Consider the following 25,722-nt stretch of genomic DNA (forward strand, 5'->3'; position numbering starts at 1 on the left):
TGCTTTGTTCAGAAGGTGCCTTAGTGTTCCATAGATATATAAGGTTTGCCCTTCTACATATATATTTTACAACACATTTTATGATAAGCTGCAAGGCTGGCAGCTCGTTACCTACATTGTCGTGAACTACTCTTTACGACTTACGTACAATGTATCCCCTGACGGGTCTGATTATCTGTGTCCCAATTTGCTAAGAGATCCAACAATTGACCATGGGGAATTTGTGGTCGTTGCCAACAACATTAGCATCGGGCTCTTTTCGTATGTCTTTGGGGATTTTACGTTTGTTGATGTCTAAATTCCTATTCAACACATAACCTACCAAGTTCGCAGCCGAATTTTGTATCAGTTTATTTCATAAAATTTTAGATCTCATCAGACTTTGGAAGCTGTAGCTTGCATTATTAAGACTAATTTGTTTATATAGTGATTTTTGGTCACATGCGACATTCCAATAGAGATGTACAACTGAATTACAAGACAAAATTTGATGTCACTTATTATTCTGAAGGGACTGTACCTGTGACTTTTGATTTTGTCACTATTCCATTTTGTTTTTTACGTGAACCTAAAAGTTGTTGATCTATTCCCTAAAACATTGAAAGACCAACTATTCAGTTCGTCAGCACAGTGTTGATAGGTGTAGAATGCAGTCATTGTGTACATTTGAATTCTAGTCTAGACTATAATTTACTTGTCAACAATAACAATGTTAAACAACATAACATGTCTATACACGGGCAGGCCGAGTTGACATGCTGAATACTGTGTACCTCAATATGCTTTTGGTAGTTGAACAAGAAACTGAAGTTGACATTAAAACCAGAAATAGTGAAAAAATCATAAAAAAATACAGCTATTGTCCCTTGAATTCATTTATTTATTTATTTATTTCTATTTATACTGTTAACTCCCTCAGTCAAACATGTACTGATTTCAAGGGAGGACCAGTGTAAAATAAAATAAAATAAAATAATATAATATAATACATAAATTTCAAAAAAAAGTTAAAGGGAATAAAAGGCGACATTAAGACCAGAAACAGCATGACAATGGTAACTCTCCCGGGTGAGGTTTAGTTGGTGTGGCATACTGATTATAAGGTATTTGCTTAACCAAGGGAATATTGTTATGAAACTGCTTATCAAAAGTCTTTGTACTGAATTTAACCAGTCTTTTGAGTTACATTGGTGTTACCATTGAGGTTCGTCATGGAGAGCGAGGATAAAGTCATATTTATTAATTGGGTCTGTGATTAAAAATACTGCGATACAGATGAGGCTTAATGGCCGAGAATGAGTGCCATGGTGGTGAAAACGTAAAACTCATCTGGGCTGCCATCCTTATTACAAAAGGCTATTAAATGGGTCAATTAGTAATTAATAGACAGGGTGTTGCCAAACATTTTTCATTCTATCATTACACTGACAGATTATCACCTGTACCCCATTTCAATTTGTGTTTCTGGAAATTCACCCTAAAACAAAATTCAAAATTTCATTATGTATGCAAATTAGCAATTAATTTAAACGACACTGCTAAGTGTCACGGAATTGTATTACAGCACTGTGAAGTCAATATCTGTACCACGTTTCAACACATTTGATGTAGTATTAGTTGTAGTATGTAGTATTTCTGGACATATCACTCTTATCTGGAAAGTTCATTATTTCAAAATTTACTATTATGGCACTGATAAATGTCTTACTTCACTGTTTGTTAAGTGTTTCATGAAATTTGGTGAACCATTTCTTGGCATATCAGCCCGAATTACGAAAATTCATTAAATATGCAAATCAGCTGTTAATTTACATGACACTGCTACATATCTTTGCACACCATTACACTATTGGAGGATAAACATCTGTACAATGTTTCATTACATTAGATACACCATTTCTGGACTATTATACTAAATGTGAAATTTCATCAAATATGCAAATTAGCAATTAATTGACATGATACTTCTTAATGTCTTTACACAATATTACAGTACTCAGAGATCAACATCTGTATCGTGCTTCATCAAATTTGATGCAGCATATCTGGACATATCACTCTAAAAATTTCCTTTGATATGCAAATTAAAAATTTATTAAGATGATAAACATAAACATCTTTATTCACCGTTAAATCAATCTGAGCTAAATATCTCTACCAAAGTTCATGAAAATTGTTGAACTATTTCTTGACATATCTGCCTTATTACGAAAATTCATTAAATATGCAAATAAGCAATAATTTAATAATTGATAGTTCTACATATCTTTGCAAGCCATTACACTACTGGAAGATCAACATCTGTATCATGTTTCATCAAATCTGATGCATCATTTCTAGACATATCATACTAATTATGAATGTTCATTAAATATGCAAATTAGCAATTTATTGACATGATACTCCTTAATTTTGTCACATAATATTTTATTACAATACTAACAGATCAATATCTACACCATTATTCATAAAATTCAATAGCCCACTAATTAGGACAGGTCATGAAATATGCAAATTAACAATAAATATGATACTGCTTGGTGTCTTTGTACACTATTGCAGGACTATGTGCTGAAGATTTGTACCATGTTTCATTAAATTTGTTGTAGGGTTCCTGGACATATCACCCTAATTACAAAAATTCATCAAGTATGCAAAATAGCAATTAATTGACACAATACTGACATATGTCATTGTGTGCTATTAGAACTCTGTGCAACCAACATCTGTAGAAAGTTTCATCAAATATGGCGATGTCGCAGCAGAAACAGAGCTGTAATCACTAATTATGCAAATTTGCACTAATTATGCATGCCACACAAAAATTAATTAATGTGCACATGTATGCCATAGTGTATTATCCTTCACTAAGTTTGAAAAGAATTGGCTCCGGCATGTCTAATGTATCTGCATTCACGAGCACCTGTGTATGGACATAGCATTATTCCTTAAATTTTTTAATTGGCTATCCTTGAGTCCCTGCGGATGGATCTTGGAGATGGTCGATCCTGTGGATGGTTATCAAATACAGGAAACAAAACCGTCAAGGACAGTGTGCTCACATTCGGTTTGAATTGGTCCATTCGAGAAATATTTAAACCAGGAAAAACAAGAATGACAAAAGCAAATAAGGTCTCCAACTTAGGTACTGGAGGTCATCTCTAGGAACATGCATATCAACTTCTATAGCAATAGGAGAAGCAGATCCTAAATACATAAGCAAATGTCAACAACAAAAAACAGAGAAGGCTTGATAAAAAGAAAAGGTGGGAGTGGGCAAAAAATGCACAAGGGATCTGGTAAAAAAGTAATGCTACATCATTGATCTTCTAAACCCTACCCCCTCCTGCATATCAAATGTTCCACCCCTTGGTATTACATAAGACCAAATGACAGGAAGTACATTTACAACCTTGGAGATTTTTAACTAATGCCATGAGTGTTATCATTCTAATGTAAACAGCACTTAAGTTAGTTACAGATAGTGAAATGCCTTCCACTGTGGGTGGTGATTACAACATCTGGAATATCCTGGATCCAAATTTCTCATCAGTTTTTGTATGTCTTACATAGAAAAGTTGCAAAAATTGGTCCAAAATGAAAAAAATCACCTCAGCTTTGTTTTCTGGATCAAATTTTCCTACAAATTGGTATCAAATATGACAAAATTATGTTCACAGCCTTCAAAATTGTCTCACAACATATCCTGGGTTAGTATAGGTCATTTAAGGTCACAAACTGAGAAAAGTACCTAAAATATACAAATTTTGGGGTTTCCCAACACTTTGAGCAGAAAATTTATCTAATAACATCTTTCGGGACTTTATACCAAATTACAAAGCTATCAAACAAGGGACTTTATACCAAGTTACAAAGCTATCAAACAAGTAATGTTGAGATAAAGTTTTCTTGACCAAAAATGACAATATTGTCTTAAAAATACAATTTTTTATATTTCAGGACAATTTCCACATATCTAACTATTGTCATCTCTGTACGTCTGTGTACGAAATATGAAAGCTGTCTGTCCAGGGGTTTTAAAAAGGAAACACTGTCTAAGATTTTTTGACCAAAAATGACAAAATTGCACAAAAATAGTAATTTTCCCAATTTTGTCATAATTTCAACAAATTAGAAGAGTAACACCCTTGCAAAGAGACAACCCAAATTTGAGAGTGATTGGGCCGGCGGTTTCAGAGAAGAAGAATTTTTACTGAAAATGAGAAAAATCACAAAAAAATTCAGCAAAAATACAAAATTAAGGATATCTTCACAATATTCATAAAACTGTATAAGGTTAACCTAAGGTACTTGCACACAAATTTTCAAAGCAATCAAAAAAGCGGTTCTTGAGTTATTAATTCTTAACCATTTTCACATTTTGTAAGCTCATTGCATAATTTTGGCAATGCAGACTTCATTTGAACAAAATCCCATCTATAGCCCAGGATGCATCCACACACCAAATACCAAGCTGAAACGTGCAGCGGTTTGCGTGTTTTTGATGTTGACGGACATACTGTACGTACATACATACATACATACATACATACATACATACATACATACACACATACATACAGACGCCATCGACTTCAGCCTATACGATAAACTCACATTGGTAAAACCAAATGTGAGGAAACAAAACGGCCATCACATGGCCATATTTAATCGGATCACAAAACAAATTGGCATTCATATGTATGACATAGGGAGTAATCCATTTACTAAGTTTGAATGAAATTGCTTCCGACATATCGCTGAAAATGTTTTGTGAACGTGACACACCGATGTCACATACACAAAACAAAATGGCTGCCACGTGGCTATATTGGTCGCGATCAAAACACAAATCTACGTGCACTTGTATGATATACGGAGTAATCGATTTACTAAGTTTGAATGAAATCACTCCTGGCATCGTAGAGAAATTTGCGTGAACATATACACTGACGTCAAATACAGGGAAAAAATGGCCGCCAGGTGCCTGGAGTTGCCAGTGTACTAGCATAGAGAGATATGCATGTACTACACTGGCGAATCCCAGCACCTGTGACCAGGCAGTCATACATGTATTGGATCAGATCAAAACACATATGGACGTCCATATGTATGACATGAGGAGTATTCCTTCTACCAAGTTTGAATGAAATCTCTCCTGAGGCAACTCTGAGATATCTGCGTGAATGGACAGACACACACACGGACATGGCCAAAACCATAAGTTCCCCCAGATGGTGTTCATTGGGACAAATAATATTATAAATAAAAATTTTTGAAAGCTAACTGAACTTGATCAGGTTGACCTATGTTGAATCGATGATGGGCGTTGCATATTAATCATGAACTCATTTGCATATTCTTTCATTTTCTTTGCACACTTCTGTTTCTATAATCAGGTCATATATCAGAAGTGAATGCACTGGGTTTGATATAGCTTCAAAGGCTACATTGTTCGTATGTAGGTTTACTCATGCTGCACCGTTGAGAATGTGGTGTACTTATCATGCAGTCTTTTGTATATTGAACGAATTTCTATAATGAGGTAATATGTTATGCTAAAACTTTGGTACAATTGACTTCAAAATTAGGCTAGAATAAGTAAATTCTTTGTAATTTATCTGCATGTGTGTAGGTTTTAGTTTTCCAGGGGAAAAACCACAAACTATTCCAGTTACCACAATATTTATTGCTGAGCATTCCATCGTTGACAATATTCTGTTGCTAAACATAAACATTACTTTTACATTGCGACACGGATCAATACACCAGATACTTCCTTATAGCAGTCATATCACAACCATCGTAGCATGTGGTTTAGGAAAATTATAGAAGCCTATAGCTACAGGAATGTGCAGGCTGTATCAGAAAACTCAAATAATGGCATATATTGATTTTGTGTAAACATTTTTGTGTAAATATCAATATGATAAATGATTTACTTCTGGGTACTCTATCCAAACAAATGCATTTATCATTTACATACCAGATTGATTAATTTAATTACACATGGTTACTGTTTATCAGTTATTTCTATGTTATGAATATTTCACACTTACCAAATATGAACATATATTTATTTGAGTGAATGTCATGATTCTGAGAAAGTACACAGTAAATGAGGGTACCCACAATTCCCCTTGATTTGCACACTCACACATATTGTTTGCTAAAGGCTAATTCAGTTTTATCAATTCCTGAACAATTTGAAACTCCGAATCTAATTTCAAGGTTATTTGTTAATAATGCTCCAAAAATATTGGTTACGTTTAAAAATCAAGAGTAAATTGGATACAAAGCTGATGTTTATGGGTGCCAAAAATTGTATACTTTTCAAGGTAAAGTTATCAGCAACTTAGATGGTCTCATCAGACCACTAGTCAGACATGCAAGTGTCCCTTTTCAATGTCATGAACTTTCTTTGTTTACCAACATAGATGCATTTCGTTCCCTAATAATTTCCTTGAAAATGGTGTGTATGGCTGTCAAAAATATATGTTGACAATATTACAATATTGCTATCTCCAGTGCAGAAAAAGGTTGATCTTCTCATTATTCAAAGTGCGAAATAAGAAGACAATGATTATCAAAAAATGCTGTCAGAAGTTACACATATCGACTTAGCTATTCTCTATACAGAAGAAATTTGCCTCAGTTAAATGAGGGATCTCCGTGTGTACAGATCAAGAGGAATTGTTGGTAACATCACTTACTGTGAAATATTTCACTGTGAATGGAGAATTTCATCATCAGATTATATGGTACACATTTTGTTTATATTTAGAGACAACAACATAATAAAACAATGCTTTCAGCTACACAAAACATGTATTTACAGTGAATTTCAAAATAGCTTGGAATTACAACGTTACTTATAAGAAAAACGTTTCTGGCTATAGAAAATGACGCCACTTGCTTTCATTACAAACGTTCTACTTCAACAAAGTTTGCAACAATTTAACCAAATACGACGTTCACTGTACCACAGTCAGCATCGTCAGTGTTGCCGCGCTTCAACTGAAAATTAACCCACCCGTAATTCTTATATTGTCTTTATCACATTCCCCGTCGATGAAACTGCACAGAAAGCTAATGATAGGAATTTTTCTCGGTACAGTGTGTACTGGTCGGTATTACGATTGGTGTTTCCTACACTCAACGTGTTCTGTGAGTGAGAACAATGGACGTCATATTGGGTCAAATTGTTGCAAAATCTATCAAAGGAGAACGTTTGCAATGGATGCAGTTGGAGTTATTTTCTATCGCCAGAAACGTTTTTCTAATCACTCAGGGATGTTGTAATTCCAAGCTGTTTTGAAATTCACAGTAAAATGACAGCTTGTTCCCACCATAGACTAAACACTCACGCTTTTTAAATGACATATAATAAATTTAGCACTGATTACAATGCTCTTAAAATAAATAAAGCATTAACAACCCTCTCAGGTTGACAAAAAATGAAAAAATAAAGCATGTCTGTACACATACAATCCACTAGCTCTGGCAGTGCAACTATTCTTTGTTCTGAAGAGAGCCATTAAAATTTCTTTATCCTCAAAGAATGCACTTGAAAAAGAGTGTTCATTAATAGTAAAACACCTCGTTATCATTCAAAATAACGCAGTAAAACTTCTCAGTAAATGGTCCTAGACTCAATTACAAGAAATATATATGTAAATGAATCAGGGAATTTCCAAATAAATATACAGAGTGCAAAATTTTCCGTTTACATTTAAAATTTAACACAGCCATAAAGGAGCAGATATTTAAGCCTTTGAGTGCTGTAATTTTTTCCCATCAAAAGTTGAAGTACGAACATTTTACCAATTTTAATGAATGTTTCTGTATTTTATCAATAAGTTTGGACCCAAATGGACATCAAATTTCATTGGCTACAATTCTTTATCAAAATGTCGGCGAAAATTTGAAAAAAATTGACTAGGCTATATTTTACAAGTGACCTAGCGACCGATATAGCTTCGCTGTGTTTATGTAGAGAATAACTATTTTTGACACATGTTGGTTTAGGAGGTGGAAATCTTTGATAGCTCATTTCAGTGGCCAGAAAAAAGTGGCTAAAATAGCTACAAAACTACACAATTGAAGATTTAATCATAAAATGAATATATCACACCGGATCATCCCTAAGAACATGTCAACCAAAGCTATCTGACAAGTAATTTTTTGAGTATAAAATTTTCTGACCAAAAATGGCAAAAATTGCCCCAAAAATAAAAATTGCAGATTTCACCATAATTTTAATATATCATATATTACAATAATCCCTTGGAAACTGTATACCAATTATCAAAGCTATCGACTTGCATTTTTTGAGAAACAAATTTTTTGACCAAAATGGCAAAATTTGCCCCAAAAATACAAAATTGCAGATTTCATCATAATTTCAAAATAACACATTAAGTTCATCTGTAGGAACCTGCATGTGGAATTTCAAATCTATCAGACCAATACTTTTTGAGTAACACATTTTTTGACCGAAAATGGCAAAAATTGCCCCAAAAATACAAAATTACAGATTTCATCAGAAATACAATATATATTACTTAGTTTATCTGTAGAAACCTGTATACCAAATTTCAAAGCTAGTAGACCAGTACTTTTTGAGGAACACATTTTTTGAAGTCACCCTAGTAAGTAAACTGCAAATCAAATTTCAAAGCAATCGGACGAGCAGTTTCAGAGAAGAAGATTTTTTTACCAAAAACAGCAAAAAATGCCCCAAAAATAGAAATATGCAAATTTCACCACGATTCGAACAAACTTAAGTGAGGTCACCCCAAGTGAACTGTATATAAAATTTCAAAGCAATTGGACTTGTGGTTTCAGAGGAGAAGGCAATTGTTGACGGACGACGACGGACGATGACAACAGATTACGACGACGGAAAAATCAACCTATTTGATAAGCTCCACGTTGCTGACAGTGGAGCTAATAAAGGCAGCAAATATTGACTTTGGCACTCAAGGGATTAAAGCTAACCTTAGTGTAGGCATCCAATTAGCCCATACTATCAGAGTACACATAAATATTTGTAAAGTGTGCTAAATGACATTGTAATGGACTTGTTACATGTTTGAGAATATTATGATCACACAAATATTTTTTTTGTACAATTATAAAAATAAAGCTTGATAGATAAAATTACCCTTTTGCATAAGAGATCTGACTGTGTCAGACTAGGGGTTATTACATTAAATTTCCATCCGATATCTTTTGAAGTTTAATGTTTAAATGTTCTCTGATCACCCCTGTCTCATTATGACCATCTGCTGGATAACAACAATCAAACTAACTAAACCGCTGACTGTGCCAAACACAATTACGAAAATGTCTTTGAAGATTATCCGACGACTGAGATAGTTGAATTTCAATTTCAGGTGAAAGACACATGGTAAAATGTACACCAAGAGAGAGCTGCCGATGGCACCTGCAAAAAAGAGAAAATTAGATCCTGGCGTAACTGCATGGTTCATAACCTTTGACCTTTGACACCACACTGCCATGGCTTGTTCTCTGATAGTGGTGAAGTTTACTCCTTTTTAAGAGAGAGAAAAACTCAACTGGGGTTAAAATCCTGGACATTAAGAAAGCCAAAGTAATATTGTAAAGATATTGATCTTTTGTGTAAATGACAAAGGTATAGTGAGTGTAATTTCCAGAGATTTACCAACTTTGTTTTAAGGTAGTTGATAGCAAGTCCAAATGAGAGTTTAATAAATACTTTTATGAAAAATAGTTGCATTCAAAAGGGTTGGTTTGAATTTTGGTAACACTGAAGGTTTCAGTACAAGAGACAACTTATTCTAATCACATTTTATGACATTCATTGTCTGCGAAAAACTTACCAACAAACGCTATAATGTAGGCAAACGCATCGAGAAATAAAATAGCAAATCCCACTGTGAAAATTACCAGAATAGTCCTCAAAATGTTCCGTTTCCATGCTGATACCTGAAGAATGAAGAAGTAGATTACTATTATACAGAGAATGAAATTTGTCTTTTTTCAAAATAAACATTCTATTCTAAAAGCTATCTGGTTATCATTCATTGACTCACTGCCGGAGAAAGAAATTTTTCTCAGGTGACAGTTGTCAACAAAGACAGTATTAATTTAAATATAAACAAAATAACTAATACAAACAAACAAAAATGCACAGAAAAAGGTCTTCACCAACAGCATCACTTCATCAAAGCCTGAACAATAAGAAGTAAAAGAAGAAACTGCTACTCAATATTAAATGTAGAACTCTTCCTAAAGAAATATTTAACATTTTGTGATGGTGAAGAGGTTACAGGTAACATATCTAAGATCGGACAGACCTCTGTATTTATACCAGTATGGTATGTCACCTCTGACCCTATCACAGACACAGAGATGTTAAAATAGAATTTTTGTAAAAAACAAGGAGTCAAGTAAAAGTATCTTGCAAACTTTGACTGCAAACTTATTAGAATGGGCAGAAGTCTACTTATCTCTGGAGAAGTTCAACCAATATAAAGGGAACAGAGAGAGGACTTGATGATGCTGAGACAAAGCCGTTTAACATTGTGCTTCGATAGCAAGAATTGATTTTGTTTTGTTAATTTGTTATTTTAAATGTCAAGCAGTTAATTTCTTTAAATTTAACTTTTTATTGCAGGGCCTCTTACTGCCAAGTTCCTCAAAGTCAATATGTGAATACATGCACTTACTGAATCAGGTATTTCTACCGCCACATGAAAGTGCTTGAAGGGATCTTCAGTTGGCCTTTCACCTTTCCCCTCTGACCCAAGCAGTGAAGCAGCTTCATCATCAGCCCCTGTAGCTTTTCTTTTCTCGGGGCCACATATTTTCCCTAAATTTGTCAAAAGGAGTATTTTATTACTCTTGGTTACTAGAGTGAAACAGTTGCCACAGAAAACCCAATGAAGATTTTTTTGTTGGTTAGGAAGTCTGCCTATCAGTGAGAAAATAAACCTATGTTGAAAACAGTGGAAGGGTTATGCTGGCATTGCATTGTGGGAAGTTGATGGAAAGAAATCTACATCTTGGCCTGACAGACAAGTTACACTTGCTTTGATGTATTTTCCATCCTTTTTTGTTCTGTTTGTCAAATGCATTCTCTTGTTCAATGGAAAAAAAATTACAATATCAGCCTATGGTATGTGTACTGTCCTATGTCATCAATGAAACACAATTCTTGTCTGAGCTTGCATTCATAGCACTAACATTACATCGTACGTTAATTGGTTTGCTTGCGGGACTAATAATTTGTATTTCATCATACTTTTGTGAGAAGAACAATAAAATCTCCTTGTTTTCAAGAACTGAAATGTATCAGCTCTTGTCCTTTTTGCAATAATAAACGAGGGTAAAATTAATTATGTTCTCACTATACCTGGAGCAAACAGCAGGCCTTCAAAGATTTCAATGACTGGAAACATCTGTATTGGGTAGGTGAACATGATACCCACGCATAAGAGAACCTTGACAACAAGTACTACTGCATTCTGGGATGGTAAATTCTCGGTGATAATTTGGTCGACATTCTCACCAAAGTGGATGTAGCCAAGGATACCAAACGCTCCAAGAATCAGCGAGAGGAGAAGGATTGCTACATGGAGGAATGCTGAGAAGTTTGGACGGTTACCCTTCATGCTTGATTCAACTGGTATCACCTATTTTTAAATAAAAAAAGTACCCACTTTCAAACCTTTTCCTTCTACCTTAATTAACATTTGCATAACAATGGATTGATGGCAGTTTCATGAACAAACAATCATGTTAAGAGATTCTTTTGCCAAAATCTAACAGCCATATCAGTCACTGGAACTGGCCCCTTTCAGACCAAACAAAAATTTGAAATTTGGGGTGAAATCCTAGATTCCTCACATAACACATTGCATTCAAACTCTATTTCAAAGTTAATCTGGTAGTATTGATTCGGGCCTAATGTTTCTCAGAATTTTGATTCAATTTAATGGTAGATTTTTTCTGTGGGATGGAAACTTTGGATGAAATTCCCATACAACAAAAATGCAAATGACAATAATTTTCTAATCAGATTCGAAGTCACATCGTACTGCACCCAGTCCTACAGTAAAGACATCACAGTCCAAACCACTCTGCTAAATCCCCACCCTTAAAAATAGCGTCAATGACACTGTAGCTCCCATCCTGGACTATTAAGTGTTTGTTCTCTGGTCAGATATTTGAACATGTGTGAAAGGGATAAAGTGCATGAAGTGAAAATACTTAAATGAAATGTACTGGAGACAGTGAAATATGTTTAATGTAATTATTCAGAATATAAAATGGAAAAAATACAGAATTAGATATATCGAATACTGTGATACAACCATTAACTCAACGAGTCATTTACAATGACATAGTCCCCACTTGTAATAGGAGTATTAGTCTTGATGGGGCAGGAAAATGTGGTCATTAAGAAGTATCACTGGAGTGTATATGTTGAGATCTATGGGCACATAGGTCTATGTCGTTGTTCCCAATTTGAAACACATGAGGCATGTCTAAGTTATGGTTCTAAATCGGGAAAAAGATCAGACCTCTAGCAGTATTGGCCAGCCAAGAAATACATATGCGCATTATAAATGAGGTACAAGATGTGACATCTTAAGGTCTAATATCCTATCAAAATTGGAGGGTATAGAACTTGTGGTTACTGAAATATGCATATATATGTATAATCAAGGTCAAAGGTCATCTAGGTCACATGACATTTTGAAAAAAAAAATTATATTGCTAATTAATCCCTATAAGCCAAAAAATCAGATCTCTAGCTCTATTCGCTTACCCAGAATTAGATGTGTACATAATTAATGAGGTAAAGCGTGTGTTGTCATAAGGTCTCCCATCCTACTAAATACAAAGGATATAGCACTTGGTTACTTATATATATGACATAAACAGATATTTTAGGTAAAAGGTCATCGAGGTCACATGACATTTGGTCAAAAAATTGTATTGCTAAGTTATCCTATATACCAAAAATCAGACATCCAGCTCTATTGGCTCGCTCAGAATGAGATATGCGCATAATTATTGAGGTACAGTATGTGGCGTCATAAGGTGTCCAATCATACCAAACATGAAGGGTGTAGCACTTGTGGTTACTGAGTTATGGACAAATAGTATATTTGAGGTCAAAGGTCACTGAGGTCACGTGACATTTTGTCAAAAAAATTGTATTGCTAAGTTATCCCTATATACCAAAAATCAGACCTCTAGCTCTATTGGCTCGCTCAAAATTAGATATGCGCATAATTAATGAGGTACAATATGTGGCGTCATAAGGTGTCCATCATACCATACATGAAGGCTGTAGCACTTGTGGTTATGAGTTATGGACAAATATGTATATTTGAGGTCAAAGGTCACCGAGGTCACATGACATTTTGTCAAAAAAATTGTTTTGCTAAGTTATCCCTATATACCAAAAATCAGACCTCTAGCTCTATTGGCTCGCTCAAAATTAGATATGCGCATAATTAATGAGGTACAATATGTGGCGTCATAAGGTGTCCCATCATACCATACATGAAGGCTGTAGCACTTGTGGTTACTGAGTTATGGACAAATATGTATATTTGAGGTCAAAGGTCACCGAGGTCACGTGACATTTTGTCAAAAAAATTATTTTGCTAAGTTATCCCTATATACCAAAAATCAGACCTCTAGCTCTATTGGCTCGCTCAAATTAGATATGTGCATAATTAATGAGGTACAATATGTGGCGTCATAAGGTGTCCCATCATACCATACATGAAGGCTGTAGCACTTGTGGTTACTGAGTTATGAACAAATATGTATATTTGAGGTCAAAGGTCACCGAGGTCACGTGACATTTTGTCAAAAAAATTGTTTTGCTAAGTTATCCCTATATACCAAAAATCAGACCTCTAGCTCTATTGGCTCGCTCAAAATTAGATATGTCACATGACATTTTGTCAAAATATCCGAGATATCTGCGTGAACGGATGGACTCACGGATGGACGAACAGACGGACATGACCCAATCTATAAGCTCACTGGACTTCATCCATGGGGACTAAAAATTGTGTCATGCATCCTTTTTGCAATATGAATACGATGAGAAACTAAATTTTTATTTTTCGTGGCCTTATACATGGGAGTCTATGGAGATCTGCCTTATACATGGGAGTCTATGGACGTGTAAACTAAAAATATGCAAATTTCACCACGATTTGCCCAAATTTGGGAAAGGTCACTCCTATGCACTTCCATACCAAGTTTCAAATCAATCGGACTTGTGGTTTTCAGAGCAGGAGATTTTTGACCAAAAATGGGAGAAAATTACAAAAAAATTCATGAAAAATAGCAAGTCCAAGATACTGACCCAAGATGTGCACAATCATTTCATGTCAGCCCAAAGTACTTACATGCTAATTTTTCATGTAATCTGCTCAGTGGTTATTGAGTTTTTTCAATTTTGACTGTTTTTACATTTTTTCACTTAATTTGCATATTTTTGGCAATGACAACTTCATTTGAACAAAATCTCATCTACAGCCCATCATCCATGTACACACCAAATATCAAGATGAAATGTACAGTGGTTTTGGAGTTTTTGATGTTGACGGACAGACATACAGACATACAGACATACAGACATACAGACGTACAGACGTACAGACATACAGACATACATACATACAGACATTTCCCTAGCCTATAAGAATAGCTTCCATTGCCATATATACATATGGCTATGGGAGCTAAAAAGAGTGGTTCAATAACTGAGCAAAGTTATGGCAATTTTTTTCTGACCACTACATATAACCTTCCACATGCTGTAGAGTTCATGAAGCACATGCTGATGCATACTTGAGTCCCTATCATACATCGCATACACCAGCAGCACTATACCATCCAGGATAGAAAATCCAGTGAATTCTTGATCAGATTCGAAATCATGGCACCTAGTCATCAAGTGAAGACATCGCATTCAAAACTGCTCAGCTTAATCCCCACCCTAAACAAGGACTGTGTGCTCATATTTGGTTTGAATTGGTCCATCAAGAAATATTTAAACCAGAAAAACAAGAATAACAAAAGTAAATAAGGTCTGAAACTTTATAGGTACTGTAGGTCAACTTCAGGAACATGCAGGCTTGGCAGAGGAATGTTTCAACACAGTCCTTCATGGTTTCAGCAGGTCCGCCAATATGTATCAATTCATAAACAATGACAGGAAACGACTCAAGGTCAGTGGAGTAGCCTGTTTCAGTCACTGTCACCACTCCTACACATAATAGGTACACTGCATACAAATAGGTTAGAGATTACAGAATCTCCAACTCAGATGTGTGGGCTGTTTCAGTTAATGCCACCACTCCCGCATATTTGCAGGATTTCCCCTTTTTCTTACTTCATTTGCATATTTTTGACACTGACATGTTCATTTGAACAACGTCACATCTCAACCCCTGGTGTACCTGTACACCAAATACTGTGATGGTAGGTGCGGCAGTTTGGGAGCCTTGCGTGTGACGGACATACATCCGCACATACATACAACATACATACATACATACAGACATACAGACATCACCGACTCACCATATAAGCTCTTTTTTGGTATTTATATACATAAAATGAGTGGTTCAATTATTGACTAAATTGTGGGCAAATGAGATTTTATTGCATGATGGGAAATCTCACCAGTCCTATGCCTTCATAGGCGGCTGTCACATGACCCCAGAATACTGGAAAAGTGGCCCAATTGAAAAGAACAATACTGTCCTGTATCTCCAAATCTGCAAAAGGCAAAAAACACAAGATAGGGTTAATAACAAAGACAACAATTCTTGCTTAAGGCAGTAGAATGCGCCTCAGGGACAGATATTCGGACTCTCAAAATTTCACAACTCTTTTCTAATCTACTACTTGTGGGGTTTCATTTTAAAGCCCTTGATGTAAGAAAACTTCACCGTTTTAGTTTTCCGAAAATATAAAATTTTATTTTTCCCCATAGAGTTAGCACAGGGATGGCCGCCATTTTGAATTTCAAATGTTGGTAAATCTTGGGTAATTTGTTTGTGTAGTACTAAAATTTGAATGGGGACCCCTGATTTTATTCTGGATTTTGAAAGAACATTGTTGAAATATTCTTTGAGGAAATTTTAAGTGAAAGTTTAAGTCTTTCACTTTTGAGGCACAAACTACCTTAAAGCTATCTACTCTCAACTCTTTTGGAGTCTTTTCAAACAAACCTTGCCTCCAAAAGTGGGTGGCTTTACTGTGCCTTGCTCAATGATTTTAACCACCATGATGTCGCAAAAAAAAAAACGATTTTATCAAAGGTGAGTGTGGACCTGTTTGCACAAAACTTTATATATGCAGAAGCATGGTGATATTACTAATCCTTATTGACTTTGTCCTTTTTTAAAACTACAGCAAAAATATTTCCCCAGTACAGTGATCTCTGCTAACCACTCTCATTTCTACAAAACAATAGAATTATGGTATTGAAAAAGAAATTATGCTTGACAGATATCTTATGTTCTAAAACAGGTGACAATTATTATTGAGAATGTAGGTAAAGCTTGAGTATAAGTAATTATTGCATGTATGATGGGGTTCTTCATGTTACAAATACGTGACAAAATCATGTTTTTACTCAGAATGTATGCGTTCCCACCTAAAAATACGCCAAGCGAGCTGCTTCTACCAAACATTTAGAAGTTATCAAAATTCATATGAAAGAAAGATTTATCATAAAATAGAAACCAGTCTGACGTTCACAGATGATATACCTAGTCTTGCAAGTGAATGGCTGCATGTTTGATATCAGCACCTAGGACAGACACCATTAAAAATAAATGTCAAATGTTTTGCCCTTGGCTGGCAAAGCTCAAATAGAAGGTAGTTTCAATAAGGGACAATTAACCAGCTTCAACTTTTGAGGGTAGCTTCATTGTTTGAGCCAATGCATTTTCTTCTTTTGCCGATAGTGCATTGAAATAAAGAGGGGAGGATGTCATGCTATGCTATATTCTTGTTGGAATGTCTTTCTGGCCCAAAAATTCATATGTCAACTACAACATTGGACATCGCAGACATGTAGTCTGTGTTGATCAGTTGAACAATTGGCATTTTGGTGTGATTTTAGCAAGTAAAACAAGACACTGCGGTTCACAGACAGAATAAAATTCCTAGAAAATAAATCAAAAGTTACAACCAATGGGACTTAAATGCCTGTTCTCAATTGAATGCAAAATTATCAGAGACATTGGTGCCATTGTGATTCTATCTCTACAGATTTTTCAAAGCTGCAATTTTTTGCAAGAGGTGCGCTACATTTACATTCTGTGAAGATTTTGTCAGTAAAGAATCAGTCTTCAGAATAATTGGAAAATAAAGATTTTCATGTCAGCTCAAAGATATCACAATCTGCTTGATAAATCTACTAAAGAATATGGTGTTGATGGACAAAAACATTGAATGCTTCTAAAGTTATTATAACTTTGTTAATACCAGTGAATTTTATGATGTCATCCCTCCCAAATTATTACCGATAATGTATCTGATTATCCAGTAATGTGGCCCAGATGTTTTCTACATACTGGCATCGCCAAAACTACAAAATAATTGCAATAATGTACCCCCTCTCGGCCCATAATGGACTCAAGCAAACTTTTCACTCCATAATGTACCAAGTTTCGCCTTGCACATTATTTCATGCAAAGTTTGCTTTCGTCCATTATGGGTCAGAAGGGGGTACATTATTGCCTAAAAAATGAAGAAAACTGTACAGAAGATATCACTCCTGTGCCTTCGAGTGATTTTGTAGGGAACAGTAAACAACGAAAAGTAACAATTATTAGAAACATCAATTTAAATTTAACTTATCTAAAAGATCTTACCTACAACTAGAAACAGGAAAACTGCAGCAAATCCTATACACAGTGCAACATTTGCCAGCACACTGATTGGCCCAAAGGTGCGCACATTGCGAACAAATGCAAACAGTACAAAGATTGGAAATGGGATTAACACCAACAAGGGCACTGGGGGCGCTGTTGAATCTGGCTGTTGCTCTCCTGTTGAATTGGCCGCTTCATCTGTCGTCATAACGATGTCAGTTGCGTTTCCCACACTGTCTGTGACAGGCTCTGATGTGACATTGGATAGGTTAATCAAGTTGTATTCAATTACATGATCACTTGTTTGTCCTGGATAAATGCCAATCTGTGCCAGTCCTGTGGAAACATTTTGGGTTGCCGAATGACTTTGACCATACAGTTCAAGCTCAGAGTCCATCTCAAAGCCATTTTCTAAATGGTCTTGATAAGCCTCTGATGCTTCATAATTTTTGAGTTCAAGTACAGGGCCACTGACTTTCCATTCCATGAGATTTTTCCCCGTTCCATTATTTGTAACTGCTCCATCCTGGACTGGGAAGAAATCAGCAATTGTGGTACCCAGAAAAATGAGGTATGCCACACAGAATCCAAGTTGAGTAATGCACAGAGCGATCTCCACCAATAAAACCCCGACATTACCCATGCATAGTTTACCTAGGTCACCATAGGTCAACGTTCTTTCATAGTGCTCGAGCATCTCCTCTCCACTCTTTGTCAGTAGTTCACCTTCTTTGCCACTGTCTCCATCAGCCACAAGGTCAGCACTAGAGGGCGTGTGGTGGACTGAATGCAGACGACCGACTGCCTCCTTCTTGCATTTTATTATCAGTTGACAGCAGTGGTCTGTCAGTGCTGCGATTATCGTCAAACCTATGACACCAAGCTAGAGACGTAAGGAGAGGGCATGAAAATTAGAGACATTCTAGGAACCTAGGATCTTAACTTTTGACAATTTAATCGAGAAAAATTCAATCGATGTTGCAAAATGTTTCTCAGTCTACACCCTAAAAGGTGTTTAAACACTCAGTAATCGGTTTGTCAATATAAGCCATGTACTAATACAGAAATCAATGAGAGATTTACTTTGCTGTCAGACAAATGTTCAGATGTCAATATAATATATGCTCTTTAAGATTTGACCGACAATCTGGACTTGATACTCAGTTAAGAGCTGAAGGAATTGTCAAAAAGGTGAAGTAACTCAACTGTGGTGATTACTTTGCTCATTTTCATTTGTTTCTACATATACCACAATTAAGCCACCTTCCTTTGTCAAGCTATGGGAGAAAGTACTCGTGTACTATTTTGCAATAATTTGCTGTATCAAGCTCCAGCACACTTCGTCTAGCTATGGGTAATCATGCATATGCTGCTTTGTACTTTTATTTCTATGCATATTGCTATCCATGAACATTGCATTTGTAAACACACAAAGTTATTGAAATCTGGCGTAAGCTTCTCGAGTTACCGATAATCCCTACTTTTTTGAAAGATGAGAAAGTGTATTGAAAGAATATAATCAGCTCGAGTTAGATCATGTGATGCTACACAAGCAAAGCAACTACCTGTCACTTCAAGTATTATGGTGATTCCATCATAAAATGTTACAAACTTTACCAGATAAGACAAAATATTTCTTTCAATCAAACTTTCTTCTAATGATCAGATCTCACAGCCTGTTCAATACGATGTGAGAAAATTTACATCATGCAATTGTCTATCTTACACTCTATTTTCAACCCATTCTTTGTTTGTACATGAACAGTTGCTTTGCGAGTTCTACAGGTAAACAAATGACATCATTATGTTAATAATAATAATAAATGAAAAATTTATATAGCGCCATATATCCAAAAAAAAAAATGCCCATAGGCGCTTTTACAAAAACAACAAAGTCTTTACATGAATGATTTGTAAGCCTTAGTGTATAAATAAGTTTTCAGTTCTTTTTTAAAACTCTCAATTGACGGAGACTCTTTAAGTTGCTGCGGAAGACAATTCCATAGCCTTGGTGCTATACAGCAAAATGCGCGATCTCCAAAAGTTTTAGAAGTGCATCTAGGAACGACCAACAGATATTTATTTCCAGATCGGAGATGTCGATTGGGTTGGTAGATGCTTAACAGGTCACTAATGTATGACGGAGAATTACCGTGTAAGGCACGGAAAGTAAGCAGTAAAATTTTGTATTCAATCCGCTGACAGACTGGTAACCAGTGCAGCTTGGCTAAAGTACTGGTAATGTGGTCAAATTTCCTGGTTTTTGTAATAAGACGGGCTGCAGTGTTTTGAACAAGCTGCAGTTTACTCAAATTAGTCTGGCTGATGCCGTAAAGGAGACTGTTTCCATAATCGATCCGAGATGTCACCAGTGTGTGGACAAGATATTTAGCAGTGTCCTCTGTAGGTACTTTCTGATATGACTAATACTTCTGATGTGAAAATAGGCTGTTTTACAGGTTTCTGTAATGTGGCGATCCATATTCATGAGACGGTCAAATTGAACTCCAAGATTTCTGGCTGTTGCAGTTGGTATAATAGTACAACCATTAATTTGAATACTCGGAAATTTGAAAAGGGAAAGTTTAGGTCGTGATCCAAAAAACAGCAGTTCAGTCTTATTAGAGTTTAGCTTCAGGAAATTAGAAGTCATCCATCTGTGTATTTCAGAAATTGTGTCCTCCATGTGAGAGATGCTCTCGTGAGTGTCTCTTACTTTGAAACTTAAATACAACTGAGTATCGTCAGCAAATAGATGGAACTGTATATTGTGTCGTCGGATGATATTTCCAAGTGGAGACATGTATATGATGAACAGAATTGGTCCCAACACTGAGCCTTGAGGTACACCAAATTTCAACTTCTGTGGTTCCGAAAACGAGTTCCCTATACAAACTTTCTGATAACGATCGCTAAGATAGGATTCAAACCAGGCCAGAGCAGAACCATTGATACCCATTTGAGACATATGAGAAAGCAGAAGGGCATGGTCAATGGTGTCAAAGGCTGATGATAAATCAAGGAGGACAAGCATGACAATTTTTTTGTTGATCCATTGCCATCAGTATGTCATTTTGAACTCGTACCAGGGCAGTTTCAGTACTATGTGCTTCTTTGTATGCAGACTGCATTGATTCGCCAAGCTCGTTGATATGTAGATGACGAATTAACCTGTTAGAAACAATCTTCTCGATAACTTTTGAAAGAAATGGCAGGTTTGATACCGGTCTGTAGTTTTTTTAGTATATCATGATCAAGATTCGACTTCTTCAGGAGGGGAAATATAACAGCTGTTTTGAATGATCTGGAAAGCAGCCCGTGGACAGCGATAAGTTCACTATGTTGGTTATAACAGGAGAGATGATATGAAGACTTTTTTAGGAGATTTGTGGGAACAGGGTCAAGACTGCAGGCCTTGTTTGGAGACTGCAAGATGGTGTCATTAACTTCCTTGATAGTTACTGGGGCAAAGGAAGTGAGATTTTCATTGATGATCCTGTTTTCTTCAGGTGGACGATTTGATAGTTGTCAGGTTGAAAATCGGATCGTATTTTATGAATATTCTCTGTATAAAAGTCACAAAAACGATCAGCGAGTTCCTGAGATGAGGTGTGTGATGGAAGCGGTGACTCCTTTTTCCTGTGTAATAATGAATTTATGATCACAAACAAAGATTTCTTATTGGTTTTCTTCTCCTTTATCAGTTCAGCAAAATAGTCCTTCTTGGCAGTATTGATTAACTGATTGACCTGACTGCACAAACTTCTATATATGTCGTTATGGACTGTCAGTTTAGTGTTTGCCAGCGCCGCTCAGCTTTTCGTTTTTCTCGCTTCAAAGAATATATTTCCTGAGTAAACCATCTGGCATTCTGTCGTATTGTCACTGTTTTATTTTTGACTGGTGCATGTAGGTCTAAGACGTTTTTCAGGCAATCATTAAATTGATCCAAGAGAGGCTGGACAGATGATGAATGTGATTTAGCTATCGAAGACATTTGTACATGTAGATCATGGCAAAACTCATCAATATTGATATTGTTACAGCTCCGAAATGTTATCGTTTTCTTCACTGGAAGAGGTTTCCTTAAAGGAAGCTGAAACATGACAGCAAAATGGTCAGATATAGCGGAGTCATGAACAGTGACATCTCCAGTGATACTTTCAGATGACCTTGTAATTATTAAGTCAAGAATGTGACCGGATTGATGAGTTGGTTCATGAACATGCTGTATCAAATTTGCTCTGTCAAGTATTTCATTGAACTGGATGGAATGAGAGTTCTGGTGATTATCAATGTGAATGTTGAAATCTCCAGTGATCAACAATTTCTCAGAAGACAGTGATTGGCTGAATACATAACTGGAAAATTCCTCCAAAAACATGGAAGTTGTCATTCCGGTCTTCTGATTGGTTGGAGATCGATAGATAACAACAAACTTCCAGTTATCTGACGCATAATTCATATGTGTTTCCATATATTCAAAAGACTTATACTGTTGATTCCTTCTCTCAATGGTGATATTTAAATTAGCCTTGAACAGAATGGCAACACCTCCTCCTCTACGAGATTTTCTTGGAATATGTAGGAACTTGTAGCCTGGGGAGTTTTTTCACCAATACTGAAGTTGTCAACATCACTTCCACGTAGCCAAGTTTCTGTGGACATGATTACATCCAGATCATTTTCGCTAACAAAGTCAGAAATTTGAATGGATTTATTATTGATTGACCTCGTGTTCATCAGGCAGCATCCAAGGTTCTTAGTGGCTGGTAGGTTTTTAACCAATGGCACACTGAGCAGATTGTCATGATTGATTTCTCGTGAAAGGCTGCAATTTGACCATGATCTTTGTGTCAGCAGAACAGGAATGTGGCGTTTAGTACTAGCTGTGGTTCCTCTCCTTGTTGATGACATCTTACAAAAGGCCCAGAGATTTCAGCTTATGCCAGGTGGTTGAATCCAATCTTGATAATGATGGGCGTGGCCAATGCTTTTCCAAAGAAATTGATAGAATTTGAGATAAAATTTTGATATTGGACATATTTTTGTCTCCAGAACAAGTCACAGAATATCATTTAAACTTTGTAAATATCTAGCATTCCATACAGGATATATTAAACATTTACGGGACCTTGGTTGTATGTTGTACAGGGCCCTTTCATCGTAAACTGTTGGTCCAAAAACCCTGTACATTAGGGCTGTAAAGATTATTATTATACACCTGCGTCTGTAACCTATAGGGTCTCCTCGTACGGTAAGTTTTGGTACCAGAGGACGCGAAGTCCAATAACTTTGACGCAGACTACAATAACAGTACTTCACGCAATAAATGATGGTCATTTCAAAACCTGTGAATTTGAGTGAAATTATGCTGCTGACCTACAAAAATTATACCATGTGCGCTACGCTGCATGGGTTGAAATTTCGTTCTATGCAGACCTTGTATGCACTAAGTTGATACACTGAACACACCCTTATGATTTATGTCAGCTTGGGTCAAGTTTGTACAACTTTGCAGTATAAAGCTTGCTACAATCTTGAAAGCCAAGCTGATAAATTGTATCAAGGTTGGACAAGGTTGGAAAGTATTAACTAAAATTAATACACTGGTACCAACCTTTGTTCAAATTTCATGCAAGGTTGGCAGACACAATTTTCTTACAAGGTTAAAAATTAGTTTTCCACACTTCGTTCAGTGAAGGTTGTAAGATGCAACCTTCATACAAAGTCAACATTTATGATTTTGTACCTCCTGTTGTGTGTGACTCATTTCCAGTGTGCAATTGATCTGATGCACACCAATGAACATGTCATTTTATGTGGTATGAACCTAAAAGCCATTTTAAATCAAGGTTCCCAGTCTGCTTGTGCTCACTCAATGCAGTGTGCAACAGCCCTAATTTCAACCTTTTTGTGGTAAAATTAAACTGAGGAGGTATATAATAATAAGGTTGTTCACAAAATACAGGGATTTATATGTCCTGGTACATCGTACACTTCGGTATTGTCCTTGACGCTACGCGACGCGGCGTCTTGGACCATACTGCCACTGTACGATGTACTTGGACATAAACCCTGGTATTTTGTGAAACCTTATAATATATTATCACTCCTACTGGATGAGCTGATATCTCTAGAATGGGCTAACTGCAGAGAAGAATTATCATAAGATATTTAATTTGTAGTTGTACAATAATTCATTTCAGCCCGTGAAATAATTAACCCAAAAAGATCAAATCATGGTACAAGAAGTTCAATGCTTTCACTTACCACAACACCACTCTGCATGAAGTCAAATGGAACTGCCAAGAAATTGGCACCCAAGAATGCCTTGAAGATGTTTGCAAAGTCAGTACAATTTTGAATAACACCGGGCTTCAAGTCACTGTTCAGAGAAAAACAATAAGACATACTTAACTACATACACTATAATAATAATAATAATAATAATAATAATAATGATAATTTTATATATATATATATATATATATATATATATATATATATATATATATATATATATATATATATATATATACATATGTATATATATATATATATATATATATATATATATATATATATATATATATATATATATATATATATATGCATGTAGCAACACATACACATAGACATATATACATGCATAGTACAAACACCAATATTTTCATACATGGCTGGATACAGTGCTTGATGCAGGATAGTCAAGCAACATATATATGAGAAGACATCAAGTATAGATATTAGGTTTCAAATAATAAAATATACATGATGTGTTCTCATCGTTGTCATCACACTACCACAATTTGAACATGCACAGTATGTATGGCTGGGTCATACCATTGCCTTAATCCCAAAGTAGTTTTTAAGTTTGGCAAACAGTATTTGCTTTGATGGAGACATTACGAGACCAAGTCAGTTACCGTTCTGCACAGTCCAAACAAACTGGTGTTGTTCTCATATATTGCCTTGTTGGGAAAAAATTCATGTGCTATCCATTATACATGGAGCACTACACTAGTTGCTGTAACTTTTGGTGTTTTCACTATTTTTGTTTTGAATGTCAACCACCGATTTTTGTTCAACTCCCAAAAGCATGTTGCATGTCAGCTAGCCTGTACATATGTAGCCTGCATAGTTATTGTTGACACCTCATATTCTGGTCAAAACCAGAATACAATCATAAACAACAATAGTGCACATTACACATTTACACAACCAAAGACTGAGACAGCAATCCAGACAGACTGTATTTGTGTCCCTGAAAAGTAATGCCAGGATGACCTATTACATTAGTAGACATGAGGAAAATGACAGGAACACTTACCCAATAACACATTCTGCATGACCTAATGCATTACAGTCATTTCATAGCAAATGATCACAACCGAAAGTCGTGTGACCCCGAAAATTTCATTCGATAAACTGATATCTAATGTGATGACCTCACCTTAAAGTAACCAACTCATTACGCATACTTGACTTTCACTTAAAATTCTGCTGCATTTTACCAATTACACCCGTGGCCACTTTTAATAGTGTTGATAAAGCCCACTTGATGCAGTCAGAAATTCTGTTCGTACAACTAGCTCAATCTGGCGTTGTAAATGAGAGTTTACGATTGGCACCATGTGTTCAAGATTGAGATACAATGTATTAAACATTAATTACCATGCACTGGTCCATGTAATGATGTACAAGTCTTGTTTATTTCAATTTCCCCGGCAGGCACACTGTCTGCATGGGACACACAAGTCTGCCTGATGCTACAGCAGTGATCTCATAAAAGTGTGTTGCCTCATAG

At 35.8% G+C, this 25,722-nt stretch overlaps 1 protein-coding gene across 2 annotated transcripts in view; it reads right to left on the minus strand.

Moving 5' to 3' along the window:
• The window catches only part of LOC139120222 (uncharacterized), a 38,660-nt gene that overhangs the window by 11,411 nt on the left and 1,527 nt on the right, over positions 1-25,722 (minus strand). Inside the window, exons 2-8 of one of the 2 annotated variants that reach the window (XM_070684428.1) lie at positions 24,186-24,300; positions 17,913-18,795; positions 15,709-15,803; positions 11,402-11,681; positions 10,716-10,858; positions 9,867-9,972; positions 5,651-9,448 (exon numbers count right to left, since the gene is read on the minus strand). In XM_070684428.1, the coding sequence (XP_070540529.1) occupies positions 9,264-9,448; positions 9,867-9,972; positions 10,716-10,858; positions 11,402-11,681; positions 15,709-15,803; positions 17,913-18,795; positions 24,186-24,300 (1,807 nt within the window). In that variant the 3' untranslated portion in view covers positions 5,651-9,263. Of the gene's footprint in view, positions 1-5,650; positions 9,449-9,866; positions 9,973-10,715; positions 10,859-11,401; positions 11,682-15,708; positions 15,804-17,912; positions 18,796-24,185; positions 24,301-25,722 lie in introns of those variants that run through there. The other variant, XM_070684429.1, reaches the window with a different exon arrangement.

Source organism: Ptychodera flava, chromosome 20, assembly GCF_041260155.1.
Source record: "Ptychodera flava strain L36383 chromosome 20, AS_Pfla_20210202, whole genome shotgun sequence".
Taxonomy (NCBI): domain Eukaryota; kingdom Metazoa; phylum Hemichordata; class Enteropneusta; family Ptychoderidae; genus Ptychodera; species Ptychodera flava.